Raw genomic sequence first — 25,895 nt, 5'->3', positions numbered from 1 at the left:
TTCGGTCAACGGATCAGCCTTGCTATCCAACGCGGTAATGCTGCCAGTATTCTTGGTACGCTTCCACGTAATGATAGTTTTAATTTTATGTATTTATTAATATTGTAAATATAGTTATGAGATTTTTTTTTTAATAGAAATAGACATTAATACGTATTCCATCTAAATACGAAATCCATGATTAAGTGTATTGCTGTTTTATTAATGCACAGTTACGACAGTGAAAATCATTTGCAGTAGGTACGGAGCTTATGATTATAATTTTATGATTACTTCATTATTATGCCACACGCCATCGTATTTGACAGGGTTCGCAATGAATGAATTACTTAATTTAATTAAAGCCACATTTAGTTCAACGAAACTTGACATTCACTTATATATTACATAGTCATAATCCAGAGCTTAATTTAAGTATGACATATTAAAATAATCTAAAAAAAATAGCTTTTTTCATGTAATGGGTAGATTATTTAAATGGCTCGTGGCAGCCCTAATCAAATGCTAATGAGATACGTGCCTCTTGTGTATATTATGATTAAAGAGGAAATCATTTACGGATAGATTATTACCTCCTTCCGATGTAATGTGTTCGAACGAGCTTGAATAAGCCAAGAGATGACGAACTTATTTGTATTCAAATATATATAACAAGGAACAAATACATTACATGATTTCCAATGTGTATCGTGACATGCAATGACGTCATACATATCTTAGTAAATGACCTTTTTATTGTCCTTGCTAAGACTCCAGTAATATTGGCAATAGCACCACAGAAGCTATTCTTTTCGAGATTTTCAACCAGTACCATAGGTACTGCAAACTTAACTCTTAGCGTTAAATATACCTACTTATATTGAAGCCATTATAATGGCGCCCATCAGCTCGAAGAATATTTTTACTTCAAATTAATATCGAATTTAAAAAATCGGCATCTCTTTGTACATCTGCCCGATACAATTCTCCACCTGACGCAACGCATACACAATCCAGTATCCACACTCACTACACAGTAATGGAATCTGAAGTACGTGGAACACGTCAACATGATTTACAATAACTAGTTGCACGATGTACTCTTCTAAATACATATTGTTGATAGATTGTTTGTATCAGCAGAGATTAATGATAAACTTTCTTTTGGAGTTTGACCTGCAAATTCCTTTATATACTTTTTATTGGCTTCCATCGTCTTCAGCTCTTAAGATACATAATAGCTTTAAGGGTAAATGTATACACTTCTATAATAAAGCGCTTCTTCTCAGAGCGCCATTTGTTTCCGAAGCGGTAGTAGTATCTAGTATATTAGAAATGACATCAAGAAGAAATCTAAAGGAATCAATTTTGAGAAAAATAAATGCCTTTTATGCCTTATACGGTACCACAGTGCAAGTTGAACAACATCACATACAAATGATACCAAACGATAGACTAAGAATATGATAGCGTATACGCTTACATTATAATGTGTAACCAATTTTGATTTGTCAATATGTGCGTTTGCTAGTGATTTGTTATTCAAAATATTATGGAGCTTATGCCTGGCATGGCTTCCTGACATGTCAATCAGAATCGATTACGGCAACAATACATTCGCTTTCCTTTTCTATCTTGATAGCAGCTCTATCTCCCTTTGAGATATTCTTCTCTCTCGCACCTTTTGTTTATAATTTCTTCGCGGGCACACGCAGGTTTCCTCACAATGTCTCCTTCCCTGTGAACGGCTGGATCACTTGGCCCTGCGTAGAGACATCGCTTCATTGTGTGTCCACTAACGCATTTATGACGGGGAGTGTTCCGAAGAGCTGTTTCACCTGATTCCTGCCGCCGAATTCCAACTTCGCACAACACGCCACAAGTTAGGATTTCATCCCCACCATCTGGATGTGTGGCGGTCCTCCACATTGCGGTTTTCTAGGAGCTTTCTATCTCGTACTACAAAGCTGTGGAACGAACTTCCTTGTGCGATGTTTTCAGGACTATACGACATATACATAAATAGGCAATAATTGACAATTTTTGTCCCATACAATAATAGTTGAGTGACAGTATTCTTATTAAAAGTATTCTGTTAGGTGCTGCATTGAAATAAGAGAAAGGAAATTAAACAGGATAGTTAAACCAGTTTACTTTTAAAAACTTGATTATTATTAAAATTGTATTGTACAAATAAAACTGATTCTCGAGACATAATACGACCTTGAAATGAGCTAAGTAGTACTCGTTTTTGATATAAAATGGTCGCGTTGTTGTCGATCACATGTTTCGTCATAAAACATTAATTTACGGCCGATTTATACTATCGAGCTCTAGCATAACATTAAATAGAACAGAGAAATCAGATTTTTACGAGATCTGTCATTCGATCCTGAGTCTGGATTTCAATATGTCAATTTAAATTCCAAATCCATACCTAGTACAGTAAGTCGCGCGAGTTGTTTGCAGTCGGAGCCTGAGGTATCTCCCCCCGCTGTCCGCACGCCTCGCCTCGCGCGCCTGTAGTGTAGTGCTGTGCCGTAGACTACTAGTCTAAACTTGCGGTCCCGTGTTATTTTTTGAAGTTATACTTCTTTAGCGCGGTATGAAAAAATGATGAGAGTGAAATTTTAAGATGCGCGCGCGTCACTATAACAATAAAGTAACAGGTTGAACTTGGTTATTAAAATATGTCTTTTATACATTGACAATTAACAATTATTGACATTTGACACATTTGTGACAGATTACATTGATTGTTTGTTTTATTTTTTTAGAGCATTGGTAACAAGACCAAACCAAACCAAAATACAATAAAATAATATTTTAATCATATTTAAATAGGTCTATAACTGCAAAATTACATTGACATAAAAGCAAAACATTATGTTATTGAAGATAAACTTCTTTGACTATTTGCGCGCGCACAACGAGCATCTAAAGATAAAAGTTTTCAGAAATTTTCGTTTGGGACATTAATTTTTTAGGTTTCTTCGTCCATTCTTAGGACAGGCAAAGGGTTCAAGCCAATACAGCCGTATTCGTTAATATTCAATAATTTATATCACGATTTTTAGAATATTGTTCTTTCTACAAACGTAGAATAGCTATAATAATTTTAAGGATTTGTTAGCCTTGCCTAGTGATTGAGATTTTCGCAGAGTATTGGATCATAAAAAACTAAATAAACCGTATCAATGGCAGCTTAAAACGAAGCGTGAACTAACAAATGATAATTAAGTTTTATGTAATGGCGGTCAACAACTCAGCAGTGGTCGTAACATGTAACACGTTCCCACGTGGCACACAATTGTAGGAAAGAATTTCGGCACGAGATGCGCTCGAGAGATTTGATACATCGTTTTTATGTGACATTCATCTTATGAGAAAATAATACTTACATTATATCATATTATGAGCTAATGTATTGCAAATGTTAAGCGTATTGAAGACTGCTATGTTTAAAAGGCATAAAGGTCATTTATTTTCTCAAAATTGATTCTTTTAGAATTCTTTTTGATGTTAGTTCAATCTCTAACACTGCTTCGGAAACAAAAATGGCGCTCTGAGAGAAGAAAAAACGGCGCAAGTAACTGTCCCAGTATTATTTCTTAGAATGATAGCTGATATCTAATTAAGTCAACGATCTGACCGTTTGTCTAAAGTTTGAAGGAATTATATTAATAAATAAAAACACTTTTCATTAATATGATTAAATGCTGACAGATAGTCTTAATAATAATGTAACAGTGTTGTTGCTAGAAAATGTGAATATTAAATTAAGACCTTCTGTTGTATAACTAACAGCGAAACATACAGTACAAGATTTTTTAAAAGGCTATTAAAAATGGACTTTAATTTCCAAAATATGTTAACTGTATTAACCTTAAAACAATTCGTAAATCTGAAATGTAAGGTTTTAAGTTAGTGAGTAATCTTTCACCTACAAGTCACATTAGTGCCTATTTAATTTATCCTTATAATTATAAAATGATGAGAGTGAAATTTTAAGATGCGCGCGCATTACTGTAACACGAAAGTAACAGGTTGAAGTTGGTTCCTAAAATTTTCTGACGTTTGCGTCATTCATTATTTTTTTTTTTGGTTTCTTCGTCCATTATTAGGACAGGCATAGGGTTCAAGCCCATACAGCCGTATTCATTATTAAAATAATTAATTGTCAAAGCCATCTTTGCAAGATTTTTACAAAATTGTTCTTTCTTAAAACTTAGAATAGCACGAGGAATAAATTAGTTAGGCCAAAGAAGTATAACTTCTTGCGTGCATACATAAGTACACACACACTTTTTTACATCACTACCTCATAGAAACAAATGTCATAGAGAGAGTTGAAACTCTCCCAGTAATATAAAAGAACAAGCAAACGTGGAAAGACTCATAAGTCTATCTATTCGTTACTTCCTTCGTGTGAAACACCCAAATCTCCGTGTAAAAAGCTGTCATAGGTTATATTCTATTCAACTCTAAACTCCAAACAGGTTTTACCACGGTTACAATATCTACTAATTAACACACAATACACCGTTTAAAAATAGCATTGAGGCTATACTGGTTATTATACTCCGCAGTGTAAATGTAAGTTAGGCGAACCTTTTATAATATGGGTTTTGTTACTGTTGAATGATGCACCTTCAATTCAGATTGACGAAAGTCACATCGATTGCACTATCTTATAGCCTTAACACATCATCGGATTTAGTACGGCCGAACTACTGTATACAACTTGAAGCGATATTAGCATCGACAGCCTAGAAGGTGTCGTTGAGATTATCGTAAAAGTGAAGTTTGATTCTTTGTGAAAATGGAATATTCGTCTCTGACAATTTCAACTAAGAGTAGGGTTAGGACCGATAATATCGAACAATGTTTCGTTCGTTCAATCATCGTTTCGACATTGAATACGATGTAACTAAGAGTAGGATTCGACACGACTAATGCCACGATTTATCGAATATCGATTTTAGGAGTAGGCCCCCTGGCAGCGGACCATGTTCGACTGGATGTCGCATAATGCATGTTTTTGACAATTTGGACAATCACTATCCGTCACACAAAATTATTATTATTAACGTCCAGACTGTAAAGAGTACGCGGTTGAGTTTCTTGTACTTATGTTCTTCTCACGAGCTCAACATTTTCGAACATTTATGGTAAATTCAGTAATTTAAATTAATCCTGCCGCCGAATTCCATCTTCGCACGACACGCCACAAGTTAAGATATAATCCTCACCATCTAGATGTGTGGCGGTCCTCCACAGTGCGGTTTTCAAGGAGCTTTCGTACACGTACTACAAAAGCTGTGGAATGAGCTTCCATGTGCGGTGTTTCCGGGACGATACGACATGGTTACCTTCAAGAAAAGCGCGTACACCCTCCTTAATGGCCGGCAGCGGCAACACTCCTGTGATTCCTCTGGTATTGCAGGAGAATGTGGGCGGCGGTGATCACTTAACACCAGGTGACCCGTACGCTCGTTTGTCCTCCTATTCCATAAAAAAATGAAATATATATAGTAACTATTCTAAAGCGGTTAGTTTAAGCCTAATTGAATAAAGTTTACTTGAATATTTGACTACGATGCCGGACCAAACAGCAGTCAGATCGTGGTCGGCAGGTCAGGTGCCCATGAAGCTGGCAACTTTACCTCTTTGTATGCCAAACTTATCCTTTGACAGAGGTACGTACCAGACCTTGGGTCTCCTGTCGACGGTAAAACATCTGGATAGCTCTGTTACGACTTTTTGTGCCGATGAACCCCAAGGACCCATCATCTCTCCACCTATGAGAAGTCTTCACTTATCATCAACGAGCAACATGTTGACGATATAGAAACCTACTGATTAACAACCCGTGGTAGATGATACGCCAATTCTTGATTGAACCCAACATATTGAGTGGCATCGCAATTCCGCTGGTCACTTTGAGGCACAATATGTTAAGTCTCAATACCCCAGTAAATCTAAACCGAAACATAAGAATGCTTCTTCATACTTACAGGACAGCCTAGGACTAGATTATGATTATTTAATAGTTATGTTTTTATAAATTTGATGACAGTACAATATTGTATAGTTTATTAAAAAGAGCACAAAAAATAATGCTGGGAGAGTTTCTCGCGCCATTTTTTCTCTCTCAGAGCGACATTTGTTTCCGAAGCGGTGGTAGTATATGAACTGACATCAAAAAGAATTCTAAAGAAATCAATTTTGAGAAAATAAATACCTTTTATGCCTTTCAATTTACTGTCGTGACTGGCTGCTGCTGTGGTACCACCTAGCCGATGAAGCATCCTGTGTAAAACCTTTACATTGTGAAGTTCTTACTCACCAATCTCGCTTGATATCATAATAATTTCTAATTCAACCAATATCAGCGTGTTTACCTTATTCATGTGTCAGTGAGCAGCAGAGATTCCCACGGAGCTACGAAGCATTGAATAATGTGTTACTTAACTATACAAGTGATTATTGCCCAACTCTGGTTCGGCTGCGGCAGTGTACACCGACCACCGTTCTCTCAAGGTCCCTGCAGCCGCCGTGAGATCGTTATCACAATAATGACGGTATCAATTCTGTGTCAGATACAACCGAGCTTGAGGTTAAGCCCGGCTATGTAAAATTGCAATCCTGGTCTTAATATGATATGATAAAAAACCATTTAGTGAATATCATGCAAATTCATCTATTTGTGGCAATGACGTTCTATACATATAAGGACATATAAGTCGTAGTCTTTTTATTTTTTTACCAGTGGGAGGCTACTTTGCACAGGATGTCGGCTAGATTATGGGTCTACGGCGTCTATTTCTGGAGCAGTAATGTCAAATCAAGTGAAATGACTGGGCAAATGAGACTTAACATCTTGTCTCAAGGTGGCGACCACATTTGTAGTGCCGCTCAGAATTTTTGGGTTTTTCAAGAATCTTCAGTGGCACTGCATTATCATGGGCAAGGCGTATCAATTACCATAACTGAACGTCCTGCTCGTCTCATCCCTTATTTAAAAAAAAGTCTGATAGCGGAGCGGTAAAAGTGTGCTTAAAGACAATGTAAGCACACTTTTTTCCTTAGTAATTCAACAATTCAACATACGTAACCTGAACTGAATAATTGTTTTACATTGCTGCTTACTGACCAAGAATATTTTTAGCAACTGAAGTAAATGCGGCAATGTAAAGATATAGCAGACGAAGCTTACATATTTTGGCTTTGTTTTTATGCGACGTGATTTGTCCGTATTTATAGACCGTCATTGAGTTTAACATTCAAAATACTAAGGAATACATAGGAATATCAAGTGTGGCTGACTTTTTACGAATTGTCAATCAAACTCGATTACAGTAGATAACAATAGATTCGCTTTCCATTTCTATCTTGATGATATATAGATGAATATCTCTAACGGAGATACCGTTAGAGATATTCTTCTCTCTCGTGCACTTTGTTTGTCTACGCGAGAATATTGTATCTAAGTCTATGATCAAAACTACCAAACGACATTAAGCCAGTTTTTCAAAATTCTTAATCATATAATGATTCCGCTGGCGCTACTTGACATATTTTTTGTTTAAACAAAATTTAATGTCTTATTTTAATTAGGCACAAATATACCACTGGGAGGCTTCTTTGCACAGGATGCCGGCTATATAATGGGAACCACAATGGCGTCTATTTCTGCCGTGAAACTATTTGCGAAACTAATAATGTGTAGTCATTATTGTGTTTCGGTCTGAAGTGCGCCGTAGTTAGTGAAATTACTGGATAAATGAGACTTAACATCTTATGTCTCAAGGTGACAGGCGGAAATGTAGTGCCGCTCAGAATTTTTTGGTTTATCAAGAGTCCTGAGCGGCACTGCATTGTAATGGACAGGGCATATCAATTACCATCAGATGAACGTCCTCGTCCCTTATTTTCATAAAATAATAAAATGGTCATACTAGAATTGGATTCATCCTCAAGTTAACCTTCAAATACTTTGTATAATTGCTGCAATTATCCTTATCTTATCACTAGCAACAATTGAAATCGTCATGGAAAATAACGAGCAATCCCTTACCGTTTGAGCAACTTAAAGAATGTCATCGTTATAAGTTTTCATTAATTAACCTTAATAAGTATGACCTACTTTAGGTTTGGCCTTACGCTAATTGGTTCTCGGTTAAGAATTCCGAATACAGTAACAGGAATTTCCTAGGTCTTCAGATCCGGCTAACATGCTACATATCATGTTTCAATACGCTTAAAATTATATGAGACGCAGCCAGGGTTTAATATTTTTCTTCTCAATCGGTCACTTAGAGTGGTAGTAATCCTTGGTGTTCTTAGTTTTGGGTCGCACTGCCTCCCTAGCGATGCTCCTCCACTTTGGCGGTTCGTGGGAGCACTCCACCACAGGGTGTCTGGGTCACTGCTTTGATAAGGTCCTTCCATTATGTGGGTGAGCGTCCTCTCGCTCTTTTCCCCTCCACCGGCCCTGCACTATCAACCGCTCAATCGATCCTTCATTTCTTGAGATGTGACCAAAAACTTCAGAATTCGTAGTTGCACTTAAGGTTTTAATATAAACGGCGGCTGTTGTCGGTCTTTGGTAAAATGTGTCTCACTATAAGAAACACAGAAAATACCATAGCTGCAATCCGCTAGCAATGAAGTTTCAAACAACTGGATGAATGCAATCCTGTCTAATAGCATCGCGGCCGGTCAAGAATCAGATGCTTGTAATGCTTTACAAAAGTTAATTAATACAAATGGTTAATCACTTTATAGTTTATCTTTCTGAATGATTCTTACACGATAAATCGTCTATAGTCGTTGCATATTGAATTTTATCTAAAACTACTTTTCATACAATACAAGCTGGCTCGACAGACATTGTTCTGTACATAATAAATAAAATACTGTTTTTGTCAATAATATTTCATAATATCAAGAATTATTTCGTAACATATGCTCCATGTTTTTATAATGAAATTGTTTCACAGCAGAACTGTCAAACCGTGCGTTATTAAATTTTCTCATAGAAAATATGCCCATACAAAACAAATATTGGAAATAAAAATAATTATTGGTCCCAACTCCAAATAAAAAGTATCCTATCTCTCAAGTTGGACTAAACTGCACTCCATGAAGTAATCCCCATTAAAATCCGTTCATTAGTTTAGGAGACCATCGCGAACAAACAACGTGTCACGTAATTTATATGTATTAGGATTATGCTGTATCTGTTTCGAAATTTGAAAAAAATGTTTAAAAAGAGCTTTATGGTAAAGGTAATAATAGTAATATAATTACTATTCATTATCATTTTTATATATATAATGAATAGTAATTATATAACTATTATTACCTTTTATTTTATACCTTCTATTATATTTTTATAAACAATACAAGGTGAATAAGGCTCACATATAGACACATAATAATTAATAATTCCACTAACTATTGTTTGGCTATGGTTGTGTTTTTTTTCTGTAGAACACAAGAAAAGTATTCTTAAAAAAATATTCAATGTTCAGTTTTTACTTTTTACTACTTATTTAATAATATGTGTAGATATATATCTACACATATTATTTATATATTGCAAGTAATCAAATAATGTAATACACGCGACGTAGACATGAATGTGTGTAGTCAGCTGATTGTCGCCATATTATGTGTATTGCGTGCTCATTAAGTCATTTTAATCTAATTAATGTGTTACTATTATTAACTATGACGTCTTTTATAACCCGCCTGTGGCATGGGTTATGTGAATGGCCTGTGTATATTTCTTTTATTGTACTCTCTCTTCATTTAGACCTCTATATTCTATACCAGTGTTTTTTAATTTGAGGATCGCGACACCTAGGGGGCATGCGAAGCCTTACTTGGGTTGTCACCAGCAGGACAACAATAAAAACACTGTGTTTAATTTTCAAAAATTTATCAAATCGTGGTGCTATTTTTGGGATATTAATAATCAGATCATTTTCTAAGTCTATTTTCTTTTTGATTTATATTTTATTTTTTCTATGCTCCAGTATGTCAATATAAGTGACTTGGATATTTAAAAAAAACTGTGAAAATTATGAGAAGCAAAAAGGTTTTATAGTAGCTTACAATTTTATAATTATAAGAAATTAAAAATATAAGTATAAAAGAAATAATTATAATAAATATTAAGTTAGAATTGGAGGCGAATATTTTAATCAACAACACGATTTGATATTCAAGCTTATCGAGATAAGGGCGATCATTAATATAAATCAGGAATAAGAAAGACCCTAAAATCAAGCCCTGTGGAGCCCCAAATTGTAACGATTGATCTAGAAGACCGCTTCCCATTAACGTCTTCCTTTTTTAATTTACAGTTTAAGTAGGATATTACGTGCATTATGTGCATTGCTAAATGTCTAATATTAAGTATATAACAAGTAAATATATTATGTATTAAATAAACACCAGCCGATGAGACCGTCTGCTCAGACCTTGAGTAAAACCAAATTATTACGTGTGTATTCAATTATTATTGCCAAATGATGTATCAATTGATTTAACATTAGTTTACACAAAAATCCCTACAATATACAAAAATTTGTATAGTTGGGACACTGGTAATACCGGATTTTAGCAGTGAAACGTTTCTACTATATTTCATTAGTTAGGTCAGGAAATTCACGATATTCTATAAAATTGTTAAATATTTCAGCTAACTCACATACAATATTAATAACATTACAAATTGGACAGTTGTAAAAGTTTTATCAAACGTCTAAGCCAGAAATTTTATGATTTACTTAAATATTTTAAGTATCACTGTTTATTTTCCAAGTTGTTTTTATTTAAATGCACCGTGGCAGTAATTTTTTCTATGTGAAAAAAGTTATTTTATATTGGTGTCAAAGATTCAAAATGAATAAACTGTCCACAATGGTGTGAATGTAGTTTACTGGTCCATGGTTAATCCTCTCACCGGGAAATCTGCTTCATGATTTTTATTTCTTTTATTTTTAATTTTATTTTTTTTTTTAAATTATAGTTATTATATATTTTTTTATATATAATATTTATTATTATATATAATAGCAAATAGAATGCTCGCATAATGTCTTTATTTTATTTACGGCAGGTATGTGTGGATTGATGCATCTTCTGTACCTATTGTACTTGAAGTATTTACTCAATAACTAATAAGTATGTTTTTACTTATTAATTTACATTTTTTTGGCTTACTCGTGTAAGGCATTTAGTAATTGACGTTTGAGTATTTTTGTTGCATCACTTTGCATATATTGTAATTGAAATCATTTGTAAATTTAATTGAAAATAAGAACCTGCAATACCATTCTATTTTGAAAAGAGCAACCTTAGAGTTTCTTGCTTGTTCTTCTCTAAGGAAATCTGCCTTCTATATGAAAAAATGACATATTTCAAGTTTAATGCAATTTACTTACGAAATAAAATATTTTTGATTAGATTTGATTTGAATTATATTTCTTTTTATGGTTGCTTATCGGCATCCACGTAGATACATTATTTGTCTGTTATGGATGTCAAACAGCCAATCATCTTCATCTTAATTGACATCATCTCAATCGTGCTCTTGACAGTATGAAAATGCAACTCAATGCCGCTGTTTGGCAGATTTATGGTAGTAATGTTTATATTTGATAAAATATAAGAGATTTCCACTTATATAGTCACTCATCACGATATCTCTGGAACCATTAGAGCTTGAAATTTGGTAGGAATATTCTTTTCACCGAGTAGAGGTCAGCTAAGAACGGATTTTCCAAAATTCCATCCGCAAAAGTTTTTTTCATTATAAACAGAACAACGTCTGTCGGGTCAGCTAGTATTTGATAAAACTGATATTAAATACAAATCGTATTTTAAACAAAAACTTATAGATAATATTTTAATTACGCATCGTAAACATGATATACAATTATAAAAATATTTCATTTAAAAATGAAAATATACTTAGTTAATATCTCCACAAAAGAAAATAAATTCATTCAGTAGTAATTAATACTGTAGCCTCAGTCTTAATATTTACCACACCTTTACTATCCCACTAAAATACATTATAGGTAATATTTCAATAAATAATATCTTATTTGATTTACTTGCATAATATTCTGAAGTAATTATGATTTTTTTTCTTCACATTTTATAGAATAACTAGCTGACCCAGCAAACGTTGTATTGTCGATATTAAAATCGCGATACAAAAGTAACTGTGGATCGTAGATGGGTGGAAATTTGAAATTGCATGTATTTTTTAATGCTGACTCATAATCAAACAAATTTAAAAAAAAAATCGTGTGGTTCCCTTAACATTTAGGGGGATGAAAAATAGATGTTGTCCGATTCTCAGACCTACCCAAAATGCACTGAAAATTTCATGTGAATCGGTCAAGCCGTTTCGGAGGAGTTCAATGTTTAACACCATGACACGAGAATTTTATATATTAGAAGATATTTGGTGTGTTCCAAGCAACAGTGTAAAAAATTCATTATTAATAACAAAATTATAATAATATAGGATGTACATAATGAATCATATAATATATACCTAATATTGATTTACATCTGAGATATTTAGTTATTAGCTAGTTGTAATCTGTGTGTAAATTATGTACTAAGATCACAATTGCAACGCAGGGACCAACAATTAGTCTGAAAATGTATGCTTTTACGAAGCAACGTTAATCATAGACATAAAGGTGTTATAAAACCACGTAAATGTAACAAAAACGTTATATTTCTCTCTGAGCGAGTTACGGTACAGTCAAAACCATAAATAGTTTTGCACTAAAAGAGATTTTTATTTAGGAAATCTTGGTATATTGATGTTTAATCCTCTCTTCCAACAATCTCAGCAATGGCAATAAAAGTCCCAAAATGTCTTCATTTGAATAATAAACTTATATGAGTAAATATTTTGCAAGCACCATTTTCAAAGACGATATTACGATATTGATACTTTTAAAAAAGCGCGCACTTTTTTCCAGGCAGGCAACTCTCCTGTGATTCTTCTGCAAGAGAATGTGGGCAGAGGTGATCACTTTACCCGTTATAACATTCATTCAAAATACACAAACTATTTAAAAATAACAGTTAGCATAATATATATAATTTTATAAGTATATTCTAATATATCGTTTAGATTATCGCGACGACTTCAGATGATCTTAATATAATATGTAGTTGAGTGTACCTTGCGGTAACAATCAGGGCGAGACGTACTAGGCCACTAGCCACGACCGTGCACGTCCTACTACGTGTATCACTATGCTATATTCTACTGTCGTAACTTTAGCTATAATAATAATTAGTTATGAAATATTTAATTTATAAATAAGTTATGCCCGAGATTTGGCTGAATAGGTACCGATCATGAGTTGTTAGATAAATCTTTCGTCTGCCTTTTTATATTTGGGTTAGATTAGTTATAAGGTCGGTAACCAGTGGGAGGAATCCTTTAGCCGGCTAGATTATGGGTACCAAAACGGCGCCTATATCTGCTGTGAAGCAGTGTTAGCATTATTGTGTTTCGGTCTGAAGGGCGCCGTAGCTAGTTAAATTAATGGGCAAACGAGACTTAACATCTTATGTCTCAAGATGACGAGCGCAATTGTAGTCCTGCTCAGAATTTTTGGAGAAGTTTTTCAAGAATCCTGAGTGGCGCTACAATGTAATGGGCAGGGCGTATCAATTACCATCAGCTGAAGATCCTGCTCTTCACGTCCCTTATTTTCATTAAAAAAAAAGGCAAGTGCATCATTAGTTTTGATTGTAAGTTAATAGAATATAATGAATCTATAATCCTTAAGTTAATTATTGCACGAAAGACCTCTGTGCGTTGGTTGTAAGTACAAAACACTTATATCCAAACTCTTACATTTCGGTGTAAGCCGGTGAAACTTAAGAATATTCTATGACGTTGTAATTACAGACAAAAAATTCTCGATCCTTAATAGTATTACAGCACTTCAGCTTTCAATACTGAATGTAATTCAACTTTGTTAAGATTAATTAATGTCTCTTAATTATGTATTTGACTGTACCTTAACAAAGCCTTGCTGACGACGTCATTATAGAGGCAAGAGCTTTTGTTCTAGCCTAGAGAGAGTCACTTCATCACCCGTCAGCTCTCAAGATGGTGCTAATTTTATACAGCGCATTCGACTGCACCACAGAATAATTATATTTTTCTTCTTCTCAAAAACAGCAACAGAAAATGATAATTTGTACATACTTTTTTTTTGATAGAAGCAAAATATATTTACGTATTTAGGCAACGGGCCCCGTTTTGGCACCTCCTACCGACTAAAAACCTCCTCTTTTCCCGCGAAAAAACGAAACGCTTTTCCAGCGAAAAAGGCTCGGCCAAGGCGGCCTAAAAAATGGTTCACAGCCGCGGAGAGTCCCCCGATGGGACTCAAATCACGAACAGGCTCTATACTGAACCGAATAGGGAATAATAGTTTTTAAAAATTCATAGGCTATGTGTACAACTGTGATTGTTGTATACATACAAGTGAGTGAGTTACTGTTTATATATTTGGGGATTAAAATGCACTTAAATTCTAGGATCTATTTTATCTGTATGTAGAGTGTGTACAACAGCGATAGCTATGAAATGATAAACTCAAATATATATTTTAATGTTAAGTAAGTAAGTTAAGTATACATTATGTATATCCTATAAGAGCTTATAATAATAATATCATTCATATCAGGCCATAGCCCATATAATGTTAGTAAAATCTTATTCTAGGGTTAGTAACACATTAAATACATTTATTTGAACACTTTAATTTTAACAGCCAATGTCTATTCATTATATTTTCAAAATTATTCATTACATTTAAAACAATATTGGAACTTTTACTAATGCGGTCTCTAATAGAAAAAATCTTTTTTCTAATTACTGCATAAAAATCATTAAACCTATACAATGCAAACATTAAGGAAGCGCTACAATAACGCGGCAGGCCCAGAAACATTCTAAATGCGTTGTTATATTGAACTCTAAGATGTTCATGGCCTACCCTAACCCAAAGATAGCTTGAATAAAAAGACTGACAATATGAGGTAAACAGAAGGTTTTTTTAACATTTTTACTACACTGCTTAAATCTTCTTATAATCATATTAGATCTTACGGCTAAACTTCGCCTTTCTCTCTCTTAGAGTACTTGTGACAAAATGACCTAAATATTTAAATTTTTCTACTATTGCTAGTTTCGTTCCGTTCAAATAAATAGGCGGTATGTAATCCGGGCCCTTTCCTGAGCGAAATACCATGACATTTCTTTTCGTTATACAGTAACCCGTGTTCGCCAACAAATTTTTGACACAGATGTATACCAGTCCTCTAAGACCCTTGATCGAGCGGCTAAGGAGGACCATGTCATCCGCGTAACTAATGTTATTGAAATTAAATCCACCAATATGGCATCCGACATGGGCTGAACTCAGTACCTCGACATACAGATTGAATAGGATCGAAGATGTCCGTTATAGTTGGTAAAATATACAATTTTCGCCACCAGTACATACCATATATATATAGTAGCTAGTAACGGCAACACAAGCCTTAAAATAAAAACAAAACCAATTAAAAGATACGAATCATTTGGAACAGCTCTGAAAATTTTCCAATAATGGCCATTGTTATCGTCTGACATTGGCTTAGGGTTGCCAGCTAAAATAGAAATTTATAATCTGTATCTATTTAGCATTTAAATACCTTAAAAATCATATTATTAGGCCAATAAACTGTCCAACGGTCGCTTTCTAATTTCAAAAATTAATTTAATTTTTTTGATTCCAGACAATTCGTCAATATATTCTGCTTTCGCTTTTTTTCAATAAGTCAATCTTAATTTCTGAATCCATATGGTAAAGAAAACGCTTAATAGTTACATTCATACCAATACCATTCATTTAAAAATATTATTTCCATCTGCCACAGTTGCATTGAAAAACCATATACCGATTTAGTTACCGAAGTTTATTGGTTATTGAAATGCTAAAATCAAGAAATAGATTAAAAATAAGTCACGGATCGCTTATATAGGATTGCCATCGAATATTGAAATCAGACGTAAAGAAGGAGCTTTGCAATCAGACCATATTTCATGATATCTTCAAAATATAACTAACTATAAATATGTAATAGGGTTGATAAATGTAACCCTACTAAGTATTAGCGAAACTATGTATGCAAATAAAAAAAAAACACATCTAAGATCATGAACACGTCGAAAAAAAATAGCGGCGAACCGACGCACACTAGTGTAAGACATACCTAGCTATCATGCACACTAAAGTACCCAAAAACCTGGCCTGTTGTTATGCGTTGCCTAACAGCACTAGCATGGCTTTATCTATACTGAAAATTATCTAAGCATTATTATATTACTATTTGTTTTTGAATAGCACTCACGATAGCTAACGAGAGCTCTTATAGGATATACATAATGTAGAAATATCTTCTATTTAAAAAAAAATAAGTTGCAAATAATAATAAATAAATAAAAAAAAATATTACTTCCCTTACCAGCGGATTGCGTTTTATAGAAAAAGAATATCTAACCATGACAGCATATGCCCACATTCTCACAATTACTTAAACAAATATTTTGATTATAAACTTGACAGCCCCTTACCAATATCTACCTCATTGATGAATCCTGCTTGGAAACGCATATCGATTTAATTAGAATAACTCTCATTGCCTCTCCCTAATTGGTCGTTTTTTGTCTGTAGAATATTCGAAATATATTTTAAATACTCAAACGTGATTGCATTTTTCCCGGTGGGGATCGAACTACTTCTCCGTACTCGATAGGCAGGCAGAACTGCAATCATGTCGGTCTATGTTTGGTTTTATTAAGTAGATAAGTTTTATTCGTATTGACAGCCCTGGGATCGGTCCGGTTATAATATATTCCTATTATTCTTTACAATAATTAAATACATAAATGTCTCATTAGTCAACACAGCAGATGTAATTACTACACGGGCTAACAAACCCTTTAGAGCCCTCTTGTTATAAATACAAACAGAAGTTGCTTCCTCACGTAGAATACGCAAGCACTTTACATTAGAGTACGCGAATTTTACGCAACTTTCATAGTTCATTCAGGCTGTATTCACGTTACTTTCTATAGCGTACGTTATGTTACTATCATCCTGAAGCCGGCTCTACAGCGACTAGGTCCTAAATCGCTCGGCAAGCGTAAATCTACAGATATGGTGGGTCTTTTTAATCTTGTGCAACGTGAGTCAAACGATTTTCATCACTAACTACCACGTCGTTGCTGCGAATTACGTACATATATTTGTAGTATAGAGACTGGCGGTCGCATTGTCCGCGATGCAATACATTTCGCTTCACTGCACCATTTCTGCTTTATGTTTGTGTTTTACATATTTTCTCTATTATGAGAGTGAATTTATCTAGAGAAAATCTAGGGTTTTACCACAGCAAAAAGTTACTTTATAATATATTCTTTACATTTTTATATAACACGTGTCACTTTTTGACATGATAATATAAGATAGGAGCATTACGTTATTACAGGTCATTTAGTCATACTATACGATCAGATCATAATGTCACTATAATGGCCAGTCGTTTCCGATCACCTATATATATATATAGGTGGAGCACTCTATCAATTATTTTTAATTACGTTTTTCATAAGAATATCATATTTCAAAACGATATAAGATAATGCATGATTTACCCCATCCATGGCAGGAATTTAGGATATTAGCTATGTTATATTTAACCACAAATAATAAACATTTAAAAGATAATAGGTTAGGTTTAAAAAGATTTTATAATTTCGACGACAATAACAGCTAAAATTCGCATAGAACCGGGGTCGTCGTCCTAATATGATCCGCCATCTTGTAATGACGTCAATACAAGACAAATACGTTGCACACACTCACATTGTTTTATTTATATTTATTGTTGCCATATACGGCGCTGGAGAATTACCGAAACCACTTAAACACTCAACGGGAAATATAAGTTTTAAATTTTTATTGCACATTTCAATGGTGTTCATGAATTACTTATAAATGTATTCAATTAGCTGGCGCAGTTGTCCGATATTTTTTTAAGTTAGTTATTTATTACTAATTACTTAAAGTGTCTTTTTTATTTTGGTAGGTGCTACTAAAGCTTTTTTTTGTATTATTTTGTAGTAATACCTCGACTCGAATTTAGCTTTGTACATAGACTTTTTATACTAAGAAGTTATATTGAATTAGCTCTATATAACTAATTAAGTAATATACCTATCACATGATATATTGATTCATTCGATTATAATAATAAGCCTAGGCAATCAAGAAACAATCTAATATGGCCGCTAAGTACTTCCAGTTCCAGCAAAATATGTAAACTAAGCGAAAAACTAGCTGTCGCATACAACTACGCCTTTCGATTCGCGTAATGATATCGAATAACAAAATTTGAGCCACGAATACAGTAGATATGCATCAACCTGTATACGCTGTAAATTACTAAAGCAGAATTATGCGATAATTTTATCAATTTAAAAATTAGATGAAAATAATGTAACTCTAAAATTATGATACGATTGAAGCGGCACCCCTTCACAAGCATGACGCATGGATCAGCCATCGCTTCTCTCGAAGATATCTTAGGGAAGGTAAAGAACCGCCTCACGATGCCGCCACAAGTGCAGCAATAGATTACATTTGTTGGCTGATCCGACCCATAACATCAAAAGGACACTACTGATCGTACTTAAGTTTAACTAAGAGTACTTAGGGTTTTCATTAACTGACGCCTAAACCTACATGGTATCAACGCTTGAATCTTGATCCGTAGGTTCATAGGACCGTAAAAATTATATCTATTTTCAGAACGTCATACTAATTGACTAAAAGTCTAAATTCGCATACTTTGCTCACAATCTTATATCTGAATCTAACTTTCGTTTTTCTCAATTTCAGGAGCAACAATGAGCTGTCTATGATCCACTGTAGCAGCGTGATAGACGCCACAGAGAAGATGACATCCGAACGAACCATTCCACACCTGCGCGACATCTTCGGCCTAAACCAGCAATACGACGCGAAACAAGTCTACGACGAGAATGACGACAAAACAAAGAAATCAGTCAAAAAGAAAAAAGATGAATTCCGTACGTACGCAAACGGGGACGTGAAGACCCTTGAGCGGCATCTCAGCATGAAGAAAACAATTCGCAAGAAGATAATGCGAGATCTGCAACAGGCTTTTGTAGAAGACCCAAATGAGTTTAAGGTTGAAAATACAAGCCCAGAGAAATTGAAGTCTGAATTGAGCGCTGAAGCAGTCAAGATTGAAAAGAATGTGAAAAAGAATGATCCCACGTTCCTTGACATGCTTCGAGGAGAGACGAGAAGTGAAGAGACCAGAGAGGAGCAGCCCCCAGCTGAGAAGACCAGCTTCTGGCGGCGTCTCACGATGAAAAATAAAAATAAGAGATAATTGTAGGGCCACATGAATACAACCCGTTTATGTTTGTTAAATTGTTTATGTTATTTGCTATTTTACTCTCTGCCAATAAATCAACTGAATTTGATTTTACATATGCAATAATAAAACCGTTAATTACATCGGTGTAGTAAATTCATTACATTTTAATTTCGTTTCTGGAATATGTAAATAAGGTTTTTTAGGTTATATTTTTAGGAATAGATACTAAGTTGTTTGATATCAGAAAAAGGTATACTGTGAAGGCATTTTTAAAATATAAATATCTAATTATGTATTAAATTAAAAATTGTTATCAGTAATCAAATGATTTCGTACACTCTGATACAGTGATGTATAATGACGAAATGTTTTGTTATCGTATAGCCAAAATTTTTATATTTAAATAATAATAATTTTATAGAAATGTTATTCATATTTCAAGAGACGAAGAAGTAGACTACAGGAGAAGCCTCCCTAATCATCAAGTCTCTCACTGTGTGACCCAACAAATTTCAATATTTTGAAAATAGAAAACAAACAAGCCAAAATAACGAAAAATAACTACAAGAAAGAAATAACCAATTGCTCTGAAATCTAATAAATCTTAATTAACAAATACTATGATAAAATGGGGAACAAATATTTTAAACATTTTTGTAAACAATTTGCTATTTCTCTCTCTAAGGATAACGTCAGAAATATGTAGGTACTTATCATTTGTATATTTTATTCATAATTAATTCATTAATTAATATCATATAATGCACGCAAAATACTTTAAGTCTTCGTTGATATTTTAATACTATCGTGAGAGGCTGCTGCAAAATTTTGAGTCTAAGGCTGAGATGTATAGAACGTACTTAGAGTTTGCTCAGACTTTACTTACATAAAATTAAGCTGAATGTAAGCTTCTTTGATTTCGTTTTCATATTTCATGTTCGCGTTGTATCACACTAAACTAAGTTTCATGTAAGTTAAGTCTTAGTAAGCCCTATAGATCTCATTCTAAAATCAATCGAAAGTATTTGAGTCCCATGTGAAACACGTTAACGATTCACCTACTGACTCTGTTATTTTTATCTAAATTGTCGTTCTTAGCTTAACACAGCAAAAGTTAAGTTAATAACGCTGATTTTTGATGATTGGCAATTTAGCTGAGTGTAAACTTAGCATTTCTCATTTCGTTTTCATAGTCATTTGACAGCTGAAATTGTATTGTGCTTTAGGTAAGACAGACCAATGCAAAATTCAAGCTCGCGTTTTATCACACTCAGCTAGGTGAAGAATGTCTCGGCAAAGTACGCTTTATAGATCTTAGCCTTCTTAAGTATGTAAGCTCTATCTATAGATCTCAGCCTACCTAAGTATGTTCGCTCTATCTATAGATCTCAGCCTACCTTAGTATGAAAGCTATATCTATAGATCTCAGCTTACCTAAGTATGTAAGCTATATCTATAGAGCTCAGCCTACCTAAGTATGTTCGCTCTATCTATAGATCTCAGCCTACCTAAGTATGTAAGCTATATCTATAGATCTCAGTCTACCTAAGTATGTAAGCTATTTCTATAGATCTCAGCATACCTAAGTATGAAAGCTATATCTATAGAACTCAGCCTACCTACTTAGGTATGTATGTTCGCTCTATCTATAGATCTCAGCCTACCTAAGTATGTAAGCTATATCTATAGATCTCAGTCTACCTAAGTATGTAAGCTATTTCTATAGATCTCAGCATACCTAAGTATGAAAGCTATATCTATAGAACTCAGCCTACCTAAGTATGTTCGCTCTATCTATAGATCTCAGCTTACCTAAGTATGTACGCTCTATCTATAGATCTCAGCCTACCTAAGTATGTAAGCTATATCTACAGATCTCAGCCTACCTAAGTATGTACGCTCTATCTATAGATCTTAGCTTACCTAAGTATGTTCGCTCTATCTATAGATCTCAGCCTACCTAAGTATGTTCGCTCTATCTATAGATCTCAGCCTACCTAAGTATGTTCGCTCTATCTATAGATCTCAGCCTACCTAAGTATGTAAGCTATATCTATAGATCTCAGCCTAAATGTTTGTTGTCCTAATTACTCTCGCCACCAGACCATGAAGTCTGTTCGCTGAGATCAAAAATATATTATAATACGCTGTAAAGTTTCAACTGTCATTTAATTATGGCATCATATCTGTAGCTAATAACCTTATAACTAATTTTACGGTGCGAGATTTATTATGAATTTGTATCAAGACGCTGACTTGGTATATTTTTTTTACACTTTTTATGCCAAGAAATTATTCTGCTATTGCAAATTATTTCATACTAAATATCTTTGTGTACCTCGGTATCCAATTCTCTAATTTTGGTGTGTAAAGATTATTGAAAGTGTTGGTTCGCCAACTCTGGCATATTATGTAGGTACTTATACGATTATGATATTATATTATGTATAAATATTGAATATCTACTTGCCAGCTGAATGTTAATAACTAACATGTACAATTATTAAGGTATTTGGATTTTTTTGTATAATGAAGCATTGGTAGCTAAATAAATATTTGCTATTCCGTATTTTAATTAAGTATATAAATAGGTTCCTATATTAAAAATATGCATTTATATAAGGTTTTAGTAGAATCCGAGATTTATTGTGAGATTTCATTCACATTAATTCTCGCAGACATTTTTAAATTTATTTGAATTGTATTTTAAAAAGTTTAAATTATTCTGGTGCTCTGGTAATCACTGCCAAAATGTCTGCTGAGACGAATCTCAAAGAGGTTTGTCAAAAATCTAAATATCACTAACAGTTTTACATAGTACATACTAGCAACAGATGAGTTATTTGAAATTATTAAAAAAAAACGTCGCTTGTATAATGGAATAATAATACTTAGACGTTTAATGTTTCTTAAAATTCCTGTGGACGCATGCCACACATACAGGTGTGAATTGCGCGATATTGCCGGGTCTAATGACTTATATTTAAAAAAAAATGCCGTCACATATAGGAAAACCAACATAAAAAGCATAATATATACCTACGTAGTAATATTTTATGCACATCTTTAATAAACGAATCAAATTAAAAGATATTAATCCGATTCATGAACCTATTAGACAATTGTTTTATTATGTTTATTACGGAGATGCGTATTTCGTACAAACTATAAAGTGTAATATAATATAGATGGATCAAAACTGTCGTATGAGCATAAAGATTATGATTGCAAGGCACATTGATCAACCTTTGTTTTTAGTCGGTTACAAGACAAGTTTCGAAAGTCTTTTGTATTTATAAATTTAAAATTTTTATTTAACCATAGGCAATAATTATGTCTCCAGCCGCTTTTTCATTAATAATGATTGATGATGTATCTGATCTCTTACGTACTAATATTTGTTAATGTGTTAATAATTAAGTCACTGGAAATATTTGTCAAATTTACGAATTTGTGTATAATATGTATTTTTGATAGGTACATCCCTACCTAATGCGCTAATTTCTTGTTATATAAAGAGATATAGATACAGGTTTTTGTAATAATAAGGATTTGAAAACGGTGTAGTGCGAACCGGACTCACACAAGGGTTACGTCCCATCGCACAAGGTTATAGGTTTTGTCTATAATAAAATTCTCCATTGTGGTAAATTTTTTGTTGTATAAGCGCGAATAGCTGTCTAACTATTGCTGTTATCAAAAACATAATATCTCATAATACAGCCCGCTGACAAACAAACAAACTGACGGACAGGGCAATAATAGTGATAGGGTTCTCGAATGATGTAGAAGCCACAGAACAACTAATATAGTACTACGCCCATACTGTTCACGTGTACCGTCTGTTGGCATCAACAAAGTACAGTACCTAAGTTACTTGTTGCTTCTGATTACGTATATACCTAAAGCTGAAAGCTGTGCTGTACCTAACCGGTGTCGCCAAATGACAGTAGACTAATAAAACCTTAATAATACGTAGTATAAAATTCCAAATTCAAAAATAATATCTACTATTCATCAATTCAATTAAGTTCTATTTTGTTTGTATTTTGACGTATATTTCCAGTTTATACATAATTTTATTCAGGGGCGGACCTACATGACGGCTTATTTCTCTGCAGCTCAAGGCCTTTGAATATAAAGGCCTCCTTGAAATTGAACAATAATAACAGTAAATTAATAACAACACTAGTTTTACATTTAGTTTCTTTAAATGTCCTACACTCGCTGTTTCTGTATCTAAGTCATATTAAATAAATCAAATATATTTGCTCCCCTTTTATTTTGCTATAACTACAGTGTACACATTATCGAAAATATATGTTGAATTATTAGGCTGGCCCATGACATAGTAGTAGGTAATTAAACGGTCCGCCCCTGATGTCATTCTTAGTTGTATTTTAAGTGACAAAATTTATATTATAATAGTTATGATGTAATTACATAATAAAGCACTTCGCAATTATTGTTTTATTATAATAATATTGCAATACCTATCTAGGGAAAAGAAGATCTGAATGAGTTTCGCGACCAATGCAAAAGGGAAACCTCAGTACTTAGGTACATATTTGATTGGAAGTTAAGATATTTTGTTTATAATAATTGCATTATTTGCAACAATGCTCCATGCATATAATAATACAGACCACAAAGAATTGAGATATAGAAGTTTTAATACCTAGTTATATTTTTATTGAATTATAACAAAATAGAAAAAAAATAGTCAGACGACACGGACACTTAACGCCTGCTGTTTTGGCAATTGAATGAACATTTTGTCATCATTGTCTATCCAACAAAAATGTTCTACCACTGTTGATATAGCAAATTTTTATTTTGTTAATGAGTGTTATCCTAAATTGTAACTATTAATTAAAAAACTGACTGAATGCTTACCGTCTCATAACTATTCCACATTACCAATTAGGTACCTACTTATTAGATATTTATTACTTAACATTTTAATTTTTTCCCGCGGTCCCCGCGGCACTTATTTTGTCAAAACGTTTTACCGAAATAGAATGTGTTTAGAATCAAGACTAAAAACCAAGATTTACTATTGCAAAATAATGCATTCAAATTAATGTGTTAAATATAAATTGAACAATTTGATTTCATGTGTAAGTGTAGCAAACTTGGTATTTTACAGTTTTTACATTTGTTGCGGTAGCACTGATTGAACAATCTATATTTTAATTTTATTTTAATGTTATTTCATCCAAGCATTTATTTTATTTCTTAAACCAAGAATTCAAATTCAGATATTTAAAATAATAATAATATTTCATATTACCTGCTTACTTTACTGTCTGGGAGACAATGTAAAATACCAGAAATTCATTCTAAAAGATTCTAAGTAGGTATGACTCATGAGTATGAGACTATTAGTGCTAATATTAAAAACTATGTAGGTAAGTATATTTATTCACATCAAAGAAAATAATAGAGGTTAAAGTATGAAATTGCCGATTTGTACTGTAAAATTGAAATTAGTTATTCATTAATTTAACATTATTAATTTAATTAAAATAATTATTATTATCTATCCATTGCTGCCATACAATAAGAAGTTCATTTATGCCTTTGCGATAGAACTGTGGTGATCTAGATTCGACAAACTGTGTGAAAGCATTTTGTACTGCCTACTGAGAAAAAAACTTTTTATCACGTAGAAAATTATCCAAATTCCGAAAAACATGGTAGTCCGTTGGAAAAGGTCTGGCGAATACGGAGGGTTACGAATAGTTTCTAATTGCAGTTCCTGTAGAGTTAAGACGGTTTCTCGTGCTGTATGAGGTCTCGCGTTATCATGGGGCAATAATGGTGAAGATCGATTCATGAGTCGGGGTGGTTTCACTGCTAGTTTTGCTATCATTGTTCGGCAAAGTAGACATCTGCCGTTACTGCTTGACCAGATCGGAGAAAGCTTTAGTGAATAAAACCACGCTGAGACCACCAAACAGTTACCATTATCTTTTAACTGTTACCTAACCTTTTCTTTAGAACTTTGTTGCGGTGTTTAACCTGGGGTCAGCCATTTTATTTTTTGCTTAGGGTTATCGCAAAGAATCACTTTTTACTTTTTTTGTTCCAATATTACTTCATTTCTGTATCGATTCAACAAGGCAACACAAGTTACAACACGCGTTTCTTTCTGCAGATCAGTCAAATCCTAAGGCACCCATTTTTCATATTTTTTATTTTACTTTTAAATATATCGATATTCTTGGTAAGGTAACGTTAAACGTAATTTGGTTTGGATCGGCTTCCACCATCTCTGTCAATTCATTGTTATTAACCTATGTAGGCGGTCTTCCAAGTGGTTCGTTCTTCAAATCAAAGTTTCCATTAAGAAATCGTACCAAAATCGCACGGTACGTTCATTAGCAGTC

The 25,895-nt window shown here is 33.5% G+C and overlaps 1 protein-coding gene and 1 long non-coding RNA gene across 2 annotated transcripts in view; one reads left to right on the top strand and one right to left on the bottom strand.

Moving 5' to 3' along the window:
- The window catches only part of LOC126977039 (uncharacterized), a 74,863-nt gene extending 53,741 nt beyond the window's left edge, over window positions 1–21,122 (top strand). The window contains exon 3 of the mRNA XM_050825699.1: window positions 18,996–21,122. Within this exon, the coding sequence (XP_050681656.1) occupies window positions 19,015–19,515 (501 nt within the window). The 5' untranslated portion in view covers window positions 18,996–19,014 and the 3' untranslated portion in view covers window positions 19,516–21,122. The remainder of the gene's footprint in view (window positions 1–18,995) is intronic.
- On the bottom strand, window positions 20,745–21,637 carry LOC126977045 (uncharacterized). The gene is made up of 4 exons (XR_007732137.1): window positions 21,538–21,637; window positions 21,279–21,500; window positions 20,901–21,122; window positions 20,745–20,863 (listed from the first exon to the last, which is right to left on the bottom strand). It is a non-coding gene; the product is annotated as an uncharacterized LOC126977045 (long non-coding RNA).
- Between the last annotated feature and the right edge of the window lie 4,258 nt (window positions 21,638–25,895).

This window comes from Leptidea sinapis, chromosome 43 (assembly GCF_905404315.1).
Source record: "Leptidea sinapis chromosome 43, ilLepSina1.1, whole genome shotgun sequence".
NCBI lineage: Eukaryota > Metazoa > Arthropoda > Insecta > Lepidoptera > Pieridae > Leptidea > Leptidea sinapis.
The sequence above is the reverse complement of the archived record's forward strand: the minus strand, read 5'-3'. Positions and strand labels throughout refer to the sequence as shown.